Source organism: Thermothelomyces thermophilus, chromosome 7, assembly GCF_000226095.1.
Source record: "Thermothelomyces thermophilus ATCC 42464 chromosome 7, complete sequence".
NCBI classification, from domain to species: Eukaryota; Fungi; Ascomycota; class Sordariomycetes; order Sordariales; family Chaetomiaceae; genus Thermothelomyces; species Thermothelomyces thermophilus.
Window position 1 is genome coordinate 2,465,320 of NC_016478.1, and position 19,164 is coordinate 2,484,483.

Here is a 19,164-nt window from a genome sequence, read left to right on the forward strand (position 1 = left end):
CCCAAAAAAAAAAAAAAAAACCTGACGTGGTTATCGCGATGATGAGGCTGGTCATTCTCCGGATGGTGCGAGTGACGTCATGGTACGTCGTTTGATCGCAGCGGAGTGGAGTCGGCTCAGCCAAGATCGGCAGGGTCCAGTTGTTTTTTTTTTGGAGGGGAGGAGGGGGGAGTGGTTGGCTGGTGGCCGGACCAACTGGAGAGGCGCCCTCCCTGGGGATTTGGAATGCGACGGCCTCCCCCCAGAATATGCTCGAAATAGCCAAGGGGGGGCCATTGCCGGTTGGTCCCTGCATGGCATGGTGGGGCTGCGCCGGGCTCGCCCAACCAAACATGTCGTCAGCCCTCTCACCTCGAGAGAGATGTAGTGCGTCGAACGACGTCATCGCGATGCAATAGACAGCGCCAATGCAGCGAACCGGCCCGGACTGCGACAAGCGCAACCTGGGGGAAAATTCCGGCATGGAACTTCATCGAAGCGAACGGCGGACCGCGGACCACACACCACACACCACTTCCCTTCGCTGCCTGCCGGCGGCCGCCCCCCCCCCCCAATCCTTGTTGCTGACCCGTTGCTAAGCGTACTGCGAGATGGTTGGTAGTAATGGTGGTGGTTGTTAAGAGTTTGGTAATAAGTGGTGTTGGTTGTGTCCGCCCCGGGGGGGGGGGGTGCTCTTTGTCAAAAAAAAAAAAAAAAAAGGAAAGAAAAAAAAAAAAAACCGGAATCAATTTGAGCCCCTCCCCCGCCCTTCAGCTGCTGTGGCCTCCGCGCCTGCGATGCTTGCCCGGGAACTCGACATCCGGGTGACACACTCGGTAGTGCCGGGTGAGCGCATCAGCCCTGCTGAACGTCTTGTCGTCCGTGCAGAGGTCGCAGCGGACCTTTTGCTTGCGCGCGTTGTGAATGGTATGCTCGTGCCTGGTAAGATCGTAGGGCCGCGAGAAGACCGTGTTGCAAGGCTTCCCAGTGCTGGGGTTGATCCGGTCGCACCGGTGCGGTCCGGCTTGCGTGTTGAGGAGACTCGAGGTCATCCCGCCTGCCTCGGGTCGCCGTGCTCCGTTCAGACCGTGGGCCTGTCGATGGCCTTCCCTCTTGTGCTTTTGCAGCAGCGCGGGCGTCTCGAACCGCAGCGTGCAGCCGTGGTATGTACACGTGTAGGTGCCGCCGTCGGCGCCAGTGTCTGCCGGCCGTTGGGGCGTCACCCCGTGGGCGGACTCGGTCGCTCCCGTGTCGGCTGATCCGAAACGCGTCGTTGCCGCCGACGTGTTGCTCACCGACGGGACAGCGCTCTGCGGCCGCTGCTGAGGTAGGTAAGGGAACTGCTGCGGCGCCTGCATGGTCGCCGGCATCGACGTCCCTAGGAAGCTGTTGAAGGCGTTGGGGTCCATCGGTAGCCCGCCAAAGACTTGCTGGCTGTGCGCCGCGGCCGCCTTGTTGATGGCCTCGGCGTTGAACCCCGTGTTGCTTTGCTGGGGGAACAGCGGGAAGTTCCCGTCGCCCTCGGGCTCCTGGAAGTCGAGCATCGCATCCTTGGGCGAGATCGTCTGCGGGGTGGACGTGTCCGCCGACCGTGCAATATGCTGCTGCACCGCCTGGGCGTCCCGCATGGCCTTGGTCTGCTCTCGCATCTGCTGCGCCGTGTTGAACCGTATCTGCGAAGGACCCATGGCAGAGCGAAAGTCGCTGGTAGGCAGCGGAGCCAGAGGCGACCCGTGGCGGAAGGGCGACTGGTCGCGAGACGTCGACGAAACCGGCGAGTTGGTCACAGCAGACAAGTGCTGCTTGTTGGCCGCTTGTAGCCGCTGGTTGAACAGATCGCTGGTCGGCGATAATGACGCCTGGCCCGCATTTGTCGTAGCAGTCGTCGTCGTCGTCGTCATCGTCGTCGCCGTCGCCGCCGCCGTCGCCGCCGTTGACGAGTTGAGGAGTTGGGGTTGGTAGAGTTCATCCGCGTACGCGTCGGTCATGGTGCGGTCGAGCTTGGGCATGGGTGGCATAGCTGCTGCGGAGTCGGGCGATGGTGAGCGGGGGGTGCACGCTAGGAACTCGAAGGGATCCGGTTCGGTCTCACCATTATTGCGTTTCCTATCCTCCTCCGACCCGACCGCTGGCGTGGCGGGTGAGTCAGATGCTACAGAGCTCGCCACCGAAACGGGCTGTGAGGTGGCCTGCCCAATCGGATGCTCGGGGAGCAGGCCTCGGTCGTTTCTGCGCCTCGGCGCCGTAGACAGGTACGGGTAGCTCGGGGTCATGCCACCAGAGTTGTCGGCGGTAGCGTGCGCGAGCCCCGGGTAGAAATTGTCGGGCGGCACACCGGGAAACTGCTTGGCGGCGAGCTGGTAATGGTGGAGGTCCTCGGCACCCTGAAGACCGTGGAAGTTGTCCCCAAAATCGTTCATGGCGATGTGGGGATTTGCCGTATTCTGGGAGAAGGGCGAGGCCGGGCCGTTCGAACCCATCGACGATCGAGAAGAATCCCGCTGGTGTGAGAACCGGCCGACGGACCTCGGGGTGATCTGGCCGTTCGACATCCACATGTCTGTTTGCATCGCGTCGCCGCCGTTGGAGAACAAGGCAGGCGCGGATGACTCTGGGGCGGCCAGGCCGCTTTGTCGGACTGGAGGAGACAAAGAAGGTTCCGCCAAGGTCGGGGTCGGGATGCTGTCAAAGGCCGACAAAGGCGAGTACTGAGACAGCAGCGACTGGGTCGAGATGGGGGACGACGACAGGCTGTTGTAATTAAGATGGGCCGGATCGAAGTCGGCGTCCAGGTCGATATCGAAATCGAGGGCGTCCAGCTTGCTTGCTTCCAAAGGCGACGCCGTGCGCAGGGCGGGATCGTCCAAGGCAGAGGCAGCAGCAGCGGCAGCGGCAGCGGCGGCGGGTGGTTGATGATGATGTTGTTGCTGGTGATATTGGGCGGGGTGTTGTTGCTGGTAATAGAGATGCCGACTTTGGGTTTGGGTCATGTTGCGACGTCGGGGCGCTTGCGTTTTTGTGTAAGTGGATGAGTGTGGCAAATTCTCGAGATGGTCGGAGGTGTCGACCCGATTGCTTTTATAACATAAAACAGCGTCGAACCCTGAAGGAGGTGGGGGATCGTGACTAATGTAAGAATCTGGAGTCGCCGAGAGGACGACACCCCCGGGGGGGGGGGGGGTGGTTTCCTATGACGTTTCTTCCTAAGTAACCCGTGGAGTCATGGTTCAAAATATTCAAGCCAAGAAAACTTAGGTATGCAGGGGTGTTTAGGTGCAGCTCGGCCCTCGACATGCGGCCTTGTATGATGGGTTTGCAGGGGCAGGTCGGTCGCGCCCGCAAAACCTCGGCCTGAAACTCCAAGATTAAATACACAGTGTACATTGCACGAACTAGCCCAATCGGGATATATTACGCTACGTGGCCGTGGAAGGATCTAGTGGTCGACTTGCGCTACAATCGCAATGTTATGGTAAAGAAGTCCTCTTGCGAAGCCCTGTTTCTAATTCGCTAATGCGAGAACGAACTGGGCTTTACCAGCATCTTCTTTCGCTCGTAAAGGTGGAATGTCTTGACTGTCTACGTACCATACCTAAGGTACCTTGGTTACTTGATGCCCGCTAACGGCTGTAGTCCGTACTTGATACGTAGTACAAACTACAACAACGGTCCGGGGTAACTTGTTAATTATCTCGACTTTTGGTGCACCCAGCCTGCGTCCCGCTGTGACGTTCTGCCGGCCTTTCTGGCTAGACGAGATTGAAGCTGATTCACGCATGGCCTAGATTCCAAGGAAAAATAGAGATACCCCAAAGCTGCTGAAATTCTGCCATCGCCAAGCTGAAGTCAATTTACAGTCGACCTACCTTGGCGAATCCGGCCGGCGGGTTGCGATGGGGTCTCACGGATTTCAGAAGCCCGGGACATCTGGTTGGTCAATGTCTAGATCTCTGCAAGAAAGACAAGTCTGGTCTAGCCCGATCGTCGGGTTTGGCATGTAGAGCTTTTGAAATACGAGACACCCGTACGGCATCTGGGCGGGAAAAAAAAACGTGCCAAAGCTGAGCTCAAGCTGATCCAAGGTGTGTGGTCTGGATCATGGTTTACCCCACCACCACCACCACCCCAGCAAGGCTGCATGCTCAATGTAGCAGTGTACACTACAGTACGGTTGAGTTACACCAACTCCAACGCTCCCGCAGCCGGAAGCCGAACCGCTTGTATTGGGAGATGCGTGCGTCGCACTGCCTCTCGGCATGTCCCCAACACAAAAAATCGACCAAAGCCGATCGCGCTCCGACGTCGAAGCCGCGCAATCCCGAGGGAGCCCTGCGAACGAGCCAGGGCTCCCTCGGGATTGCGCGGCACAGCCCATGCTCATTGAATTGAGAGCGTCTGCCAAGTTGTGTGTGCGAAGTACGATACGGTGCGTTGTGCGTATGATCGATTGGAAGATCATGTCCAGGCTGCTTCTGTCCCCGCCAAAGTGCGGCCGCCCAAGGCCCAATCCGCTTGTTCGCGGTTAAGTGTCGTTGGGTGGGTTCAATTGTGGGTCCACACTTCTGGGGAACTCTTTGCTCTTGCCTGGAGAACCGACCACGGTTTGTGGGCCACATCTCCACGGCGGATATACACTACATAGTAGAACTACAAGTACTTGGATCTTGCGCAGCGCAGCCAACTACGCACAAACATCAAAGACATCAAGTGTGGCTGTTCATCTATCCATGCTCCTTGGATGGCAGAAACCGGCTGGAGCATGCGTACGCTCGGTTTTCCGATCTCCGGTTCATCGGGTAGGCCCTGGTGATTTGGGTTTGGCACGGCGAATGACGGCGTTCGCGCTGATGTGGCGCATGTAACCCCACGCAAGTGGCTGCGGCGCCAAGCTTCGGGACGACGAGGTGTACGAAGAATCTCCCGGTCCAACCAAGTTCACCCGACATCAAAACCTGGATCAAACCTGCATCCAACTTCTCTCAGAAGCCTCTAGTAGTGACTCTCGGCCTGTAACATTCACTGGACAAGATTCCGAGGCTGAGAATTTCGGTATTATCACGGTATATCGATTACTGGAGCGCGCCATTGTCACGAGATGCGGCTGCCGCTCCCGTCCTCGTGATAGGCAGCATCACATGACCGTAGACCGCTGACACCAGGACATTCCGGGTTACTTCATCTTTTTCAAATTCTTCGTATGCTTGGATTCTCGAATCATCTGTTGGGGGATTAAGTCAGAGCCCCAATGACAAAATCGCCGGACGTTGTGCTCCGTCGACAGTGGTCTCCCGAATGTATAGACTACCTTTCATGCTTACGCAGGTATTCCGTATCTTGAAGCTAGCGTAAGTAACTAAGGTACCTTACCTATGTACGGACGTACAGTACATACGCACATACATAGTAGTGTACACCAGCAGCGACAACGACTCGCGTTCGTGTTCTTGGCGAGCGCGGGGCTGTCGCAACCATCGGAGTTTAGGTGGGTACTGGGCCCGACGTGCTGTTTGATTCGCTCCAGCGATCGGCTTCAGCGATCGGCTTCAGCCCCGTGTCGATGCCCTCCCACACTCCTCCGCAGAAAAAGTTTGATCCTGCCAAAACCTCACAACGAACTAACATCCGGCGATCCGAGGCTGGGTAGCTTCACAAGTTATGCGCGCAACGCAAAAAGTGAAGGATACTTTCTATCATCTCCGGGCCCGTGGCTATTCGTTGACTCAGCACTGACCGCGGGGAGGAGCCGGGTGTCCTGGTGAAACGCTTCAAGGTCTCGGTAAGTGCGGGGATAGTTGCCCCAATCTACGGACTGCGGACGCCGACAAGGACCAGGACTCGGGAAGGAGCAAGTCACATTCCTTCTTCCCAAACGGCATCCTCCGCATCCTCAGCCATGATTACTCGCGCAGACTCAAGGATCACGATTGAGGATGGAATCAACATGACAACTGGCCGGGCGCACTGCGAGTGCTACGCGGCGGGGGCTCGACTAGATAACGCCGCTGCCTCCAGTCGAATGTGTCAAACGAGGTACGAGGCATAGTACACAACGGAGTGTTTTGTGTATTTGATAAGCTAGGCTGTGTATGCATATACTGTACTGTATATATGTACATACAAAGCGATACGTTACACACCCTCCAAGACTGCGGCCTACACCTACACTCCACTTCGGCGGTCCATAACACACTACCTGACACTAATCTGTAGTGTACTGCGTAATGAATCTTACGGCTCGACGGGCATATCCTTGCTCGCTAAACAACCCGTAAGAGTGAATCATCTTCTAGCCGTCTATTACTCTACACAGACCATCGCTCAGCGCGGCTCCTAATACCTGCTCGCTGCTGCAACGTGGTGTACATACACACCCCGGCCCGTCTCTTGTGCACGGGACTTGAGTTGGCGAACAGGGTTGCCGTCAGAAGACTCATCGGGGCATGTCGCACCAAAGCTCCACGTGTCGCGATCCAGCCGGTTGCGCGATGCTTCTGGGCCGCTGCCACCAATCTCACCTCTCGTAAACATATCCAATACCAGCCGCGGATGACTAGGACTTTCCGGGACCGGGCTCGCAGTCTATCGCATCCGAGAGAGAGAAAATTGTTACATGTCCGATTAGTCGGGAGTAGTTGTCCGCACTCCGCTGCAGTGTATGTAATGTACAACACTAGTGTAGCGTACAGTACATGGTTGATGGTACGGAGTAGACCGAACCAGAGCTCGCGCCTTTGCGCCGCACCAAGAAACCGGCTGCTCCCCCCCCCCCCTTGTGCCACGCATCTGCCGGATGGATCTCGGCCCACCCTGTCAATCAGAGTTGGCCAATGAAAATGTGACACCGCTCTCCAATAGCCTAAGCCAAGAGAGATGCAGATCTTTTCCCTTCCCCACCGTGGCTTGGGCAGGCGTTGCTGTCGGCGCCCCCGTGGTGTATGTACACTACCGATCTCCTGGGAGAGACCGTTTAGTTAGCTCTCGCTTGCGCGTGCAACCGCCACCCGAGAGGACCACGATCCTCAGGCCGACAGGGTCCAGCTCCGCTGATCGTTGCGATTTCCAGCTTCGAGGAGCTCCCTCTTGAAACCGCACAGCTTGGAGCTCGGGACACCGGAGTTGAGCCCGTATTGGGTGATTCGACGAGATGCCGCTTTCGAGGCTCGTTCGGCAAGACGTCAAAGGAGAGTCCGTCAAGGCGACGCAATCCCAATCCGCCTGCTGCACTACCTTTGGCAGATACGCCACGCTCTCCGTACACACCTTTTGAGTCACACACCGCCAGAGATGCATTATCAGAGTTAGCTCGACTACGCGATGTCGGCCTCGAGGTTGGCATGTCTGGTTGCAGACTTGGTTCGCTATGTCGTTTATTTTTCGCTCGAAACTCGGAAGTGATGACATTCCGGCCGAGGGCAAGAATGCGCGGTGGTAATATATTCCGTCAATCGTGCACTGTACACATACATACCATAGTACCTAGCTTAGGGACCTACGTTACAACAAGGAACGTGCACGAAGTAGTCAGTGATGCGAATTCCTTGGCTGTCGTCGAGGACAGACAAAAGCGATACCGAACCAAATCCTAGTAGTCATCGTTCATGGTCGTTGTGGCTGTTACGCATGTGGCAGTCACGGCCGTTGAAAGGCGGGAGAATATGTAACGAAAGAGAAAAAGAGAAAAAAAATTTTCCCTCCGTACCACGTTGACGGAAAGGACGGAAGGAGCTAGATGCAGATGCAAAAAAAAAAAAAAAAAAAAAAATTCTTCCCTCCTTCCCGACACCGCGGGTATGCGAGCGAGGGAACAAAGCCAAAATAGTGTTTCACTTTGACGTTGCACCACAGGGCCGCTCATGCAGGTCATTTTTTTGCTTAACCAGAACGCTAAAAATGGGAAGCGAGAACACTAATCCATAATCATCAAATAAGCACCGTTGGCCTTGGAAAGCGAGAAGCGCAAACGGGAAGCGCAAATGGGAATTCGCTTGTCTCGATCTGTGTGGGTCCTCGGGACACGCCGAAATCGTAAAGGCGCTGACCCGATGCCTCGACGCTACTGGGCGGAATCGGTCTCGGCTCCGATAGACCTCTTGTTCGTCTTTGCAATTGCAGGACGCGCAACCGCCCGCCGAATCTTTCCTTTTGAGATGCGATCGGTAAGGTCGCTCCCTGTTGCCATGTGCTCGAGCTTTTGGTTTTGTCTCGAGTGTTACACGTACTCCCGTACCGTACAATGTCTGTGCAGGTCTAGTGCAGGTAACTCGGTACACCGCTATACCATCGTGCGCAACAAACCGGGTGCTCTTTAACAGTATGGTCATTTGCAGGATAGTATACAATATGCATATGTTGCTGTATCTTCACCGACCCGAACCAGGGCACTGTGCGTAATTGCGCTCTGTCCCCCGAAGGGAGCATCCAGCCCAGGACACCGAGACTCTGGTCGGCGATTATATGATTTGATTACAAACAACGGTAAATCCCGTCCTCCTTGCCGGTGTACTAAGAGGGAGAAATGATTAGGAACGAAAAAAAAATTCATCCGATTATCCTATTGCCTCAGGTACGTACACGTAGTGGCGCAGACCAGCTATTGGACGAAACCTTCTCCTGTCCGTGGCACGGAGCAGTCAATGGGCATTTCACACAGCACTTGTATGTATGTACCGATCCGTACATACATACTTCTCATATATACACTACACACTGCAGCCTTGTTTTGGTTCAAACGCGGATGCGACGCTACACCGTCCACGACATCCTCGTCATCGCTGACGACCCCTTACAAGCACCCTTCGCAACGAACCAACGAATAAGGAAAAAAGGGGGGGAAGGAGGAGGGCTCAAAAAAATCCTGAAAAAAGGGATGCGATCCCAGTTGTTGCCTACCACACTTACGCTGTAGTGTCTGTACGAATTAGTGTCCTACACTACGGAGTACTCCGTACTCTGTCCTGTCGCTGCCGCTTGGTCCTGCTCTAGTGTACGGATCGCTCGCAATCCACGCATCCTCTCGTCGAATCAAACAAGCCGGCCGAAACCCCCCGGCCGGCCCCATCCGGCCCGAGCTGGCCCTACCCGCATGGCATGGCGCCATGGCGGCGGGGCAGTGGCACAGCGAAGCTGAACCCCCCGGGCCCCCTGCCCAGCCAAGAACCGACAGCTTGGAACTGCCCCTGCGCGAACAGGGGGAGCCAAAAGGGGAACAGAGCAAACGCAAGAAGGGGGAGGTGCATGTTTGCGGCGCAGGGGGCGCAAACTCCAATCTTCACATGCACAAAGATTGCAGGCGGGTGTGTTCCGCAAAAAAAAAAAAAAAAAGCCTCCCCGTATAAGTACGGAGCAAAATCCGTAAAGTCCAATGCAGTAGGTTCCATTGGGAGCGCCCACGTGAGCACCTCGCAGCAATTTGACAGCGGGAGCCCAGGGATAAGAAAAAAGCTCAATCTCTGCAAGTTTGTCCAGCTGGCCGAGATCAAAAGTGCCAAACTGGGTAGGAGAGTTGTGTGTGTACGTACCTCAGGTATGTAAGGTACCTAAGGTACCTAGGTACAGTACACTGCCGGGGGTGTGTTACGGAATCTGTTGGGCCTCCGATCCCCGCCAGCCGATCCAACCGTTCTTGGACCCCACCGAGGCCGGCAGCCCGACCGGGCCGCTGAGGTGCATCGGTAGACGCCAACGGCATGTCCAGCCCCGGCGGTCCAGAACACGACGGGACGGAGGCCAGAACCTCCACGTCCTCAGCTGGGTAGCTGACCGGTTATACTCGTATCTGGTTCGTATGTAGGATCATCGTCTAGGTGCCTCACACAGCGTTAGATCGCAGGCGGTCAGGCGAGCATGACGGGTATATCAGGCATCAATATGTTGTTCTTTATCCTTTTGGGAAGGAGGACCTCAGTTTAGTCAGGAACGGCAACCACACCACAGGAACACTGCGTAGCTAAGTCCTTTGCTTTCTCCTTTCATTTTGGAAACGCGCAAGAAGGGTGAGAAATTGGTATATTCAACCGACAAGTCCGGCCCCATGCTAACCAAGAACAACAGGGTCCAGCAAACCTCCCCCTTTCTACTCCTCCCCACCATTCCATGTGTCCAGCAAATGCTACGCTACAACACCACCCTCCGATCCTTCCTCCTTTAACACCCTCCTAACTATCACTTCTTTGTTTCACGACCTTCGTAGAAACCATATCAGGCTAGGCAGAGCCGGCCTTGAACCAAGTAACCGGCAATCAGTTCGAACATTATATGATGATGAGCTGCAAGGTGAAACAAAGTATAAGTCAGCCGGAACTGCCGATAAAGAGAGAGAGCGAGAAGGAAGGGGAAAAAGGGGGGGGGAGGGAAGTAAAAACAAAGCTAACCTGAATCAATTTCTCCGTCAACATCACACACTTGCGATCGACCTGCTCCGGCTGCGCCAGCGTGAACGAGCTGCTGCGCCAAAGTCCGCCAAAGCCCATGTCCTCAAGTATGGCGTTCAGCGCCGCGTTGGACCCCTCGAGCGAAGTCGGGAACCGCGGGTTGGATGTCAGCGTATGCAGCAGCTCGTGCGCCGCCTCGAGCGTGGCCGAAGACTGACAGTGAAGCAGGATGTCGTCCAGAAGGTTGATTATGGGCGCGCATCTTTCACACACAGCAATTAGTACATACATCGTCAAAGATAGACACAAGTGAGAGCCGGGAGGGAAAAAGGGGGGGGGGTCTAATCTTACAGATGCATAACCACGCCAGGCCGGGCCAGCGCGATGCGGTTCAGCCACTGCAGGCTGCGGAGCTGCACCGCGTCCTCGAGATACTGGAAGTCGACCAGTTCAATGGCCGTATTGAGCAGGAGGTCTTTGTCCTTGAGCCGCGCCAGATCCTGCTCGGCGCGCAGCGCCGCCGGATCCAGCAAGCTTGTCGCACTGACATTGATGCCCGCTGCCCACAGGTGCTCGCGCAGCTCATCGGCTGACGCCGTGCGCGCCAGGATGAGAGCCATGTACGGCGATGCGGCAAGGTCGGCTACGTTTCGCTCGGCGCGGCTCGGCGTCGCGCGGTCCGACGCAAGGCTGGTCTTGGTGCTACTGCTGGGCATGGTCATCTCCAAGAAGGTGGACAGGACCCGTAGGGTGGTGGGCTTGGTGACGGCGTCCGTCAGCCCCCGCACGAGACACGCGCACGCGGCGTAGTGGAAGTTTTCCGGGTTGAAGTGAATCCCGTAGGCTACGTCAAGCGGTATCGCCGCGTCTTCCAGTTGGAGCCGGCCCTGCAACAGATACGGCACCACCTTGTCCCCGCCGACGTACATGTCGCCGGTCGTGCTGATGTTGGTGAGCACCGCCTCGAGGAACATGGCGGTACAGTTGAACAGGTTCGACGGCACCAGCCGCAGCAGCGAGATGGCGAGCCAAAAGAGCTGCAAGCCGTAGCGGGAAGCTGACGGTAGCTTGATCATCATCTTGGACAGCGCCGTGATGATGGCGACCAGCATGTCATTGTTGCTGTCGTCGCCGAAGCGGGCCACGCTGCTCCGTAGGGCGACGAGAACCTGGTACAGCAGGTCGTCATCAACCTCCTCTCGCGCGAGGCACCCCATGACGGTGAAAGCCCGCGGCTGGATGGCGGGGTTGTTCTGGAAGGCGGTGCTCGCCACCAGGCTCATCCACCGTGAACGCCATGCGTTCGCCAGGTCGACCGACGGCGCCGCGACGGAGCATGTCTCGAAGAGAATCGTGGCTAGGTTCTCGGTCGCGGTCAAGGTCGGACCGGCCTCCTGGTTCGTCGAGATTGACGCTCCGTCCCGGATGAACGTGACCGAGTTGAGAAAGATGTCGTTCTTTGGATCCGAGAGCGTCTCTATCGTGGCCTTCAGCTTGCTGAGCCTGTTCTCGTCGAGCGCGAACGAGGTGCACGCCGAGTGGATCGTGTTGATCAGCAGCCGCTGGACGACTACCCTGACGTCCGGCATGCCCGTGTTCGCGAGCATCGTGACGATGTGGAAGATCTCCGGCATGTACATCTGCGCCTGGATGGCGCTGTCGAACGACAGCACCTGGCAGAACTGCAGCAACACGCAGATCTCGTTCCACACTGCGTTGTCGGGCAGGTACCTGGTCGTCCGCAGCGATGAGCGGTTCATCGCCTTCCGCAAACGCGTGATGACCTTGCCCCTCAGGGTGATTGTGCCAATCGCGCGGGCAATCGACGTCAGGGTCTCGGTCTGCTCGTCTTCGAAGCCGAGACTTAGCGCCGCCTTGATGATCTCGTCGAGGAAGATGTCCAGCAGCACCTCGTCCTGATGGATCACAGGCCACACCGACTGCTCCAACACAAACGTCAGCGTCGGGTCCGACAGCGCAACGTCTATCAGCTTCCGGAACAGCGAGGCGATCTTTTCCCTCCCCTTTTCGCCCTCGGCCTCGCCCGCCAGCAACGACGTCCGCAGCCCCGGGATCCACGGCGCCATGTAGGCCAAGCTCAGCGGCTTCTGCTCGTCCAGGAAACTGTCCCAACCGACAAAGAACTCGTTCAAGAAATCCGCCGTGAGCTGCGGCTCCGTCTCCGCGAGGCTCTTGCTGATCTTGATGATGAACTGCGATGGGTCAAGCGGCACCGAGATCTCCCTACTACTCAGGAGTTGAGACGCGGCCTTAAACTTGAAGGCCTTGCACAGGGCGCTGAGCAGGTTGTACGACGACAGCCGCAGCACGGGGTCGGAAGTGGCGAGATTCGTCAGAGCTAGGTTCAGCAGCGTTCCTGGGACATCCTGAGGCCGGATGAGCCGCTCAAACGACTTTGTCGCCCTCGCGTCCTTGGCGTACTTGATCTTGGCCGCGCGGATCGCCTGCAGGATCTCGGTCTTTTTAGGGCTGGTGAAGTACATGACGATCCTGCCGCTGTCGGCCCTGAGGCCGAATGCCGAGTCGTCTTCTGTCTGGATCGAGGTGGGCGCCTCATCGACATCGTTTAGCCGGAAGATATCGTTGACGGTCGTGCTTAGGCCGAAGCCGGGTATCTCCTGCTTCTTAGTCGTGGTGACCTGCACAAACTGGCTGCCGACCTTGATGACAACGTCAACTTTGCCCTTGGATTTGGATAACCTGGTGACCGGCTGAAACAGGTAACGCTGGTCTTTCACCACGTTGATTGTCTCCTTGGGCAGGTGCAATTGGCTGAGGTGGAAGTGCACCTGTAGATCGTTGACGTTGCCGATGAGATGGTACTCGACATTTGCCGGGTTGAACACGCTCGACTCGTTCTTGGACGCAACCCGGAGCATCCGTCTGAAGCATTTCCTGGACGCGCTATTCAGGTTGTAGATGTAAATCCGTGCGAGTTGCTGGGTCAGCTCCCGGGGAGCAAGCGACTCGATCTTGTAGAACAGCTCGTCCTTGGGTTCGTCATGCCCGTTGTAGTACGTCGAGTCGATAAGCAGGCCGAACGGGCGGTGCCACAGTCGGCTGGCAATCTTAAGGTAGCAGTACAACAACGTGTCGAAGTCCATGGAATCGCCGTCGATGTAGCGCAGGATGATGCAGATGATCGACAACCCATCTTTGCTCTCCCCGCCGTCGTAAACGGCACGGGATGTGAGGAACGACTCGGAGGTCTTGAAGGCGTTGCGGAGCATGAAGTCCTGGAACCTGGAGTAAGCCGGCGGGCTGTTTGTCGAGATGTGCGGGCGATTCCACGTCACGGCCAGGGGAGGCGGCCCGAGATTCATGATGAGGTTCCTCAGCGGCTCAAGTACTGGAGACCGACTCCTCGTCGACTCGGCCGGGGACCGCACAAACTCCCTCTTCTCCTTGGAGGCGAGCCGCTGGCGCACATGGTCCCAATGTTCGTACAGAAACCTGTGGAGGGCCACGCAAGAGCCAAACTCAAAGGACTCACTCGGTTTAGGTGGTGCCTCTACAGCAGCTGGCGCAACCTGCTTAAACTGTCAGCCAAACATCTAACCAAAAGGTTAGCAAAAGATAGTAGCACCGGTAGACGTACCGAGATGTCCCGCAGAAAGGTGGTTACGTAGTAGATGTTGTTTGTCAAAAAGTCAATCAACGGAAACATATAGGGTTCCTTGGCGCCGAAGAGAACGTTGTTCGCTAGGTTCTGAATGACCTTGGCGATGAGCAGCAGCCCTCGGCGCATCTCCTTTGAGGGCGGTGTTGCCACCAGGCCCTCGACCTCGGGTGCGACAATCGCGGGGCAGAAAAAGCGCAGGAAGATAAACGCCCCGACAGCCGTGTACTTAGCGTCGGGGAACCTCTCCACGACCGCTTCCGATATCTGCGCTTGGTCAGCACATCAGACTCGCCAAGGGATCTCGGCAGCCTCGACATACGATGTTGCAAATTCTGCGAAACGACGCAGGAATGTTCGACGCCGAGGCGCAGATATTGTCAATGAAGACACGCGCCACGATCTGTAGGTTCTTCGCGTTCGTCTGCAGTTCCTCGGGTGAACCGACCCGGGCTGGATCAAGCTCCAGGCTCAGGTCCTCGGCGGTCATCATGAGCCTCTCGACGACGTTTTGAAGCGTGTCTCTGAGGTAGCCGGCACCCTTCCACTTGGCGTAGATGGTCAACATCTTGGTTGCCACGCACGTCCGCCGGAGCAGTTCCGACTCGTTCTCTGCGTTCTCGTCAGCTAGAGAGTCTCTTTTGTTTTTCTTTTTTCTTTCTTTCTTTCTTTCTTTCTTCCATTCGCCGACGGAAGGGAAACGAAACGACCCACCTGTCTCTTCAATCTCCTGCTTGATCAAAGCCTCGAGCAACACGAAACTCGCCCCTCTTGCCTCGAAGATATTGAGCAGCGAAATGGTGAGCTCGTCCACCTCGTGACTCGGACAGACAGCGCTCATGGCCAAGGCCAAACTCGGATCACTCGTGAGCAGCTGTCCACTTCGGTTAGCGGGCCCCGGGATGAAAGTAATGTCGACGGACTTTGTACTGACCTCTAGCAGCTTATCGTACTTTTCGTTCACTGCGGCATCACTCAAGTTGTTGAACTCGGTGCCCTGGACGAGGATGTTGTACAGTACCCTGACAAAAGCAGTCCTAATGTCCGTACTCTCGTGGTACCCTATGCTCAGCGAGTGCTTAAGCCCAACGTCGATATTCGCGCTGAGGAGGTTGGACAAGATCGTGATGGCCAGGTCTGACGTCGATGCCTCAGCGTCACCGCTGCTGCTGGAACCGAAGTGGTATTGGCCATGATACCCGTTATGATGCTCGCCCGCGCGACCCAGATCGGAGCCCCTGAAGTCCATGTTCAGGAGCGATAGGAATCGGTTGAAGTACGAGTGGAACATCTTGGATTTGTGTTCGCTCATGCCGACGTCGGTCTGCCCATCGCTCGGCTGGAGGGGCAACCTGAACGTGAGCGTGGCAAGGGAACGGAGACAGGCCTTGTCGAGGTCCCGCTGAACGCGGGCCATCTCATCCTGGCGGCCGCTGCTCTGAGACGCGGAGTCGCTCGGGGATCGCGCCCGGGAGATCCAGCGGAAAATGTATTCGAGCAGCTGGTTGCGGATACGCACGTCGTCGCGCAAGTTCAGCTGTTCCTTGCGCTTGGTCACGGCTTCGACGAGCTGGCAAATCTTGATCTTGACGCGGAGGCTGTTGGCGGTGTCTGGGACGCCGTCGAGGCTCTTGGCAAAGTTGAGACAGAGGGCGCCGAGGTGGAGGCCGGACGCGGCGCCGAGATCCGAGGGGGTGTCGAGTCGCTCAACGAGGACCTTCAGGAGAGAGGAAGACTGCTCGGCGAAGATGATGTCATTGTCCTGGCCTTTGACGGTTGGCTCGAGGGCGCCAGTGAAGAGCACGTCCAGCTCCGTCTCGAGCGCCTTGAAGAGGGGTTGAAATAGCGATGGCGGCACCTCGCAGGAGAGGACCTCCCTCATGGTCTCGCGCACCCGGACATTGGCACAAGCCAGCAGCTGGATGCTCAACCTGAGATAGCGCGTCAGGAGAGGCTCCTCGTGGTTCCCGGATGACACCCGGTCGATCCACTTGAGGCCGCTGATTGCAGGCTCCTCGAGGTTGGCGGCCTGCTCGGCGGTGCAGATGCCTCCCATCGACGCGAGGAAGCCCGAGTAATTCCGCCACTCGGCCACCATCCTTTCCGGGACCGCTTGGCCAGCGCCGCCTTGGGAGATCTCCATGGAGAGATGCAACCACTTGTCAAAAACAAACTCCCAAGCATCGAGTATGCCGGCGCTGGGATACTGCATCTTCCGCAGGAGAGTTCTGATTCTCTTCTGGAAGGCCACAATTCCGGTGAATCTGAACTCGCGCGACCCAATCTCGCCAAAGATCTCACCGTTGCGGAGAAGTGTCAGCGACGTCTTCGCCGTAGCCGGGGCCGTGTCTATGAGGCGGCATTCTTCGAGGAAGGTGCTGATGCACGAAACCACGGTCTGGCACGCCGCCATGTCCGCAGAGCAGAGCGAGACCAGGAAGAGCTTCTCCAGTTTGCTGGAGGCAGCGGTGCGCTCGGGTATATCGTCAGAGGTTTGAGCCAGCTCCTGTGCATGGTTAGGAAGAAATCCCGCGAACTAAATAAATCTTCGAGACCCCGATATGGTCCCACATACCGGGATCGACGTCAGCAGAAGCAATCTCGACTCAAGATACCCGTTGATCGACTGGAGTGCTTCGGCGGTGCAGGGCAGCCTCGCCTTATCGCAGATGGATATAAGAATGAGCGACCTGTTTCTTGTATTAGCCCTTCCCTTGCCCCGGTTGCCTCGCAAAGGCGCACCAAAACATACGTCAATCTCCAGAACTTGGTCTTGAACGCCTTCGAGCTCAGACCCTTGGACGACCTGATGTTGCGCAGGAGGCCCTCCTTGGCAAACAAGCGCCTCGCGACGCCCGTTGCCAGCCGCCTAACTGACTCGTCGGCGGCGACGATGCACGAGATGAGAGCGCCCAGGTTCTCCTCGTAGAATTGGTCGCGTTCATCCCGGTCCGCGGGCGGACCCTCGAACAAGGTCATGGGCGAGGCGTCGAGGAAGTTGAGGAGGTTGCATACCATGCTGATCGACGGGGCGCTCTCCACCGCTTTGCGCTGCGCGCTTTGTTCTTCAATGTACCCGTCGGCGAGAAGGTCGGCCATGGTCTCGGGGAAGTCAGTCGGCTATTACTGACAAACAGGGAGCATAGAGATGGACGTGACTCCCCGGGGGGGGGGGGGGGGGGAGAGAATGGAAGGGGATCTCTCTCACCTGCAACTGGCCTTGGATGAACGCACTCGCGGCGGTGAAGAGAGGTTGGTACTCTTGGCTATTCCCCAGCCGCGCAAAGTGAGCGCAGGCTTGTATGACGGCGATCTTGAAGCTCTGTGGGGCCGACGATGAGAGGCAGGAGACGGCGAGCGTGTCGACCGAGTGCTCGAAGTTGAGATGGGTCAGCGACACGAAAGCGGCCGTCATGATGTCCTGATCATACGCGGCACCCTCGGCGCCGGGGGCGAACCGCCTGAAGACGGCGTCACGCACCTCGTCCTGCACGTCCATGGCGTAGCTCATGAGCCCCGAGTCGCTCTCGGCGTCGAAGTGCCGCGCGACCCTGAGCAGCAGGACGAGGCAGTAGGCGGCCTGCTCGTTGCGGTTCCGGAGTGCCTTTCTCAGGCCGTCCAGGAACTGCACCTTCTTGGCGATACCCGCCCCCTTGGAGTCGCGCATGTTGCTGGCGACCTCGAAGACGTCCGGCTGCAGGAAGAGCAGCGTCATCTGCATGGGGTACATCAACGCCTTGCGGCGTCCGCTGTCGCCGACCGTCAGCGTCATGTCGAACAGGGTATCCGGCGCGTTCTCGCGGCGCCTGGGGTTGCTCATGGAGTGCAGCTGGACGAACTCGGCCGGGTACCTGTCCAGCCAGCGGGTGATGATCTGGGGTATGACCACGGCGATGGTGTTTTGGAAGGACTTGCGATAGTGCAGGAAGCCGGAGCAGAACTCCTGCACGACGAGACTCAGCTTCTGGCTGTCGACCCAGAAGAACGAGACGAGGCGCATCATGATGAGAGCGGCGCGCTCCTCCTCTGCCGAGGCGGAGCTGGGGGCGGCACCGCCCTGGGTGGGCAGATTGGTCCGGGCCGAGTACATGACGCCCCGGAAGAGGTCGAAGGCGGCGGGCCAGCTCGATGCCGTCACGTACTCCATAATGAGCTTGATGTTTGTCTCGATGGAGCCGGCACGGGCCTGGAGAAGGGTGCGAGTCTCGGGCGCCTCGCCGGAGGAGGAGCCGGCGGAGAGAGGTGTTCGCGTGGGCTCTTCGACGGGCGAGGGCGTCACATGTCTGGCCGAGGATGAGTCGTCGAGTATCGCCTTGGCCGGGAGCGAGTAGCCGTCCGGAATGGGCTCGAAGAACACCTTGATGATTTCGAACAGGCGGTGGAGCTGCACATCGCTGACTGCCTCGGGGGGGTAGAAGGCGGCCCGCTGAGAAGGGGACAGCGGGGCTTCGGACGCGGCGGACGGGCTCGACCGGCCGCCGGAGCCCTTCAACCGGTACCAATTGCTGGCGCAGCAGTCGGCGATGAGCTCGAGGACGTAGAGTTCTGAGAGGAGGACATGGGGCGGGTGTGACGAGACAGCGCTGTGCGGGCGGATGAGGTCCTCGAGCAGGCCGAGAAGGGCATCGAGGATGAGGCTGATGGAGGTCGCGCTGATCTTGACGAGCGTGGCGCGGGTGATGGAGACGATGTCGTCTTGGGAGAAGTCCTGGGTTGGCGTGCCGGTGCGGTGGGGGAGCTGTACGACGGGCACCGTTAGCGTTATCGGTCCATCCATCCACGGGGCTTCCTACGTGTCTCCATGATGGCACGGAATGGGGGAATGGGGAAAACGCACTCTCGTGGTCAGCCTGTCCACCAGGCAGCCTACCAGGCCGGCATCGCCGTTCATTGTTCGTTGACGAGAGCAGGACTGGCCCGGCGCCTTCTCATGATTGGGCCCCCGTGATTTTTCTTCTGCGTTTTCTTTCGCTATGTCCGATCGACGGCGTCAAGGGCCCTTGACCGCACGCGGGGGCCTTTGCCGGGTTGTGTACGCAGGCTCGGTACTAGTCAACCTTTCGTGGTTCAAGACACGTCCCTGTTCGCGTGGCGGCCGAAACGGTCTAAGCGTCGCGCTGCAGTGCACGGAGAGCCGGTCCTGCGGCAGTCGTCGGCAGTGAAAAAAAGAGAATA

At 57.8% G+C, this 19,164-nt stretch overlaps 3 protein-coding genes across 3 annotated transcripts; 1 reads left to right on the forward strand and 2 right to left on the reverse strand.

Annotated features, from left to right (window-relative positions):
* Window positions 1-606: 606 nt before the first annotated feature.
* On the reverse strand, window positions 607-3,147 carry MYCTH_2312477 (uncharacterized protein). The gene is made up of 2 exons (XM_003667040.1): window positions 2,072-3,147; window positions 607-2,002 (listed from the first exon to the last, which is right to left on the reverse strand). The coding sequence occupies exons 1-2, from the start codon at window positions 2,967-2,969 to the stop codon at window positions 750-752; spliced, it is 2,151 nt and encodes a 716-aa protein (XP_003667088.1). The 5' UTR covers window positions 2,970-3,147; the 3' UTR covers window positions 607-749.
* Window positions 3,148-4,235: 1,088 nt separating this feature from the next.
* Window positions 4,236-5,907, forward strand: MYCTH_2113722 (uncharacterized protein; the record flags this gene model as incomplete). The annotated part of the gene is made up of 7 exons (XM_003667041.1): window positions 4,236-4,405; window positions 4,680-4,775; window positions 4,853-5,039; window positions 5,139-5,174; window positions 5,302-5,324; window positions 5,704-5,755; window positions 5,806-5,907. 7 exons carry the CDS (start codon window positions 4,236-4,238, stop codon window positions 5,905-5,907), a joined length of 666 nt encoding a protein of 221 aa, XP_003667089.1.
* Window positions 5,908-10,168: 4,261 nt separating this feature from the next.
* Window positions 10,169-19,081, reverse strand: MYCTH_2312480 (uncharacterized protein). Its single transcript, XM_003667042.1, has 10 exons — window positions 18,827-19,081; window positions 17,198-18,727; window positions 16,742-17,091; window positions 16,565-16,679; window positions 14,924-16,495; window positions 14,704-14,863; window positions 14,312-14,601; window positions 13,969-14,256; window positions 10,701-13,900; window positions 10,169-10,611 (listed from the first exon to the last, which is right to left on the reverse strand). The coding sequence occupies exons 1-10, from the start codon at window positions 18,878-18,880 to the stop codon at window positions 10,269-10,271; spliced, it is 7,902 nt and encodes a 2,633-aa protein (XP_003667090.1). The 5' UTR covers window positions 18,881-19,081; the 3' UTR covers window positions 10,169-10,268.
* Between the last annotated feature and the right edge of the window lie 83 nt (window positions 19,082-19,164).

Bases quoted from the DNA above. Each gene is read 5' to 3' on its own strand.
- MYCTH_2312477 (XM_003667040.1), bottom strand. From the start codon at position 2,969: ATGACCCAAACCCAAAGTCGGCATCTCTATTACCAGCAACAACACCCC. The intron at 2,003-2,071 runs GTGAGACCGAAC...CCGACTCCGCAG, and splicing joins GGATAGGAAACGCAATAATG to CAGCTATGCCACCCATGCCC.
- MYCTH_2312480 (XM_003667042.1), bottom strand. From the start codon at position 18,880: ATGAACGGCGATGCCGGCCTGGTAGGCTGCCTGGTGGACAGGCTGACC. The intron at 16,680-16,741 runs GTATGTTTTGGT...TACAAGAAACAG, and splicing joins ACCAAGTTCTGGAGATTGAC to GTCGCTCATTCTTATATCCA. The intron at 14,257-14,311 runs GTATGTCGAGGC...GACCAAGCGCAG, and splicing joins TTCGCAGAATTTGCAACATC to ATATCGGAAGCGGTCGTGGA.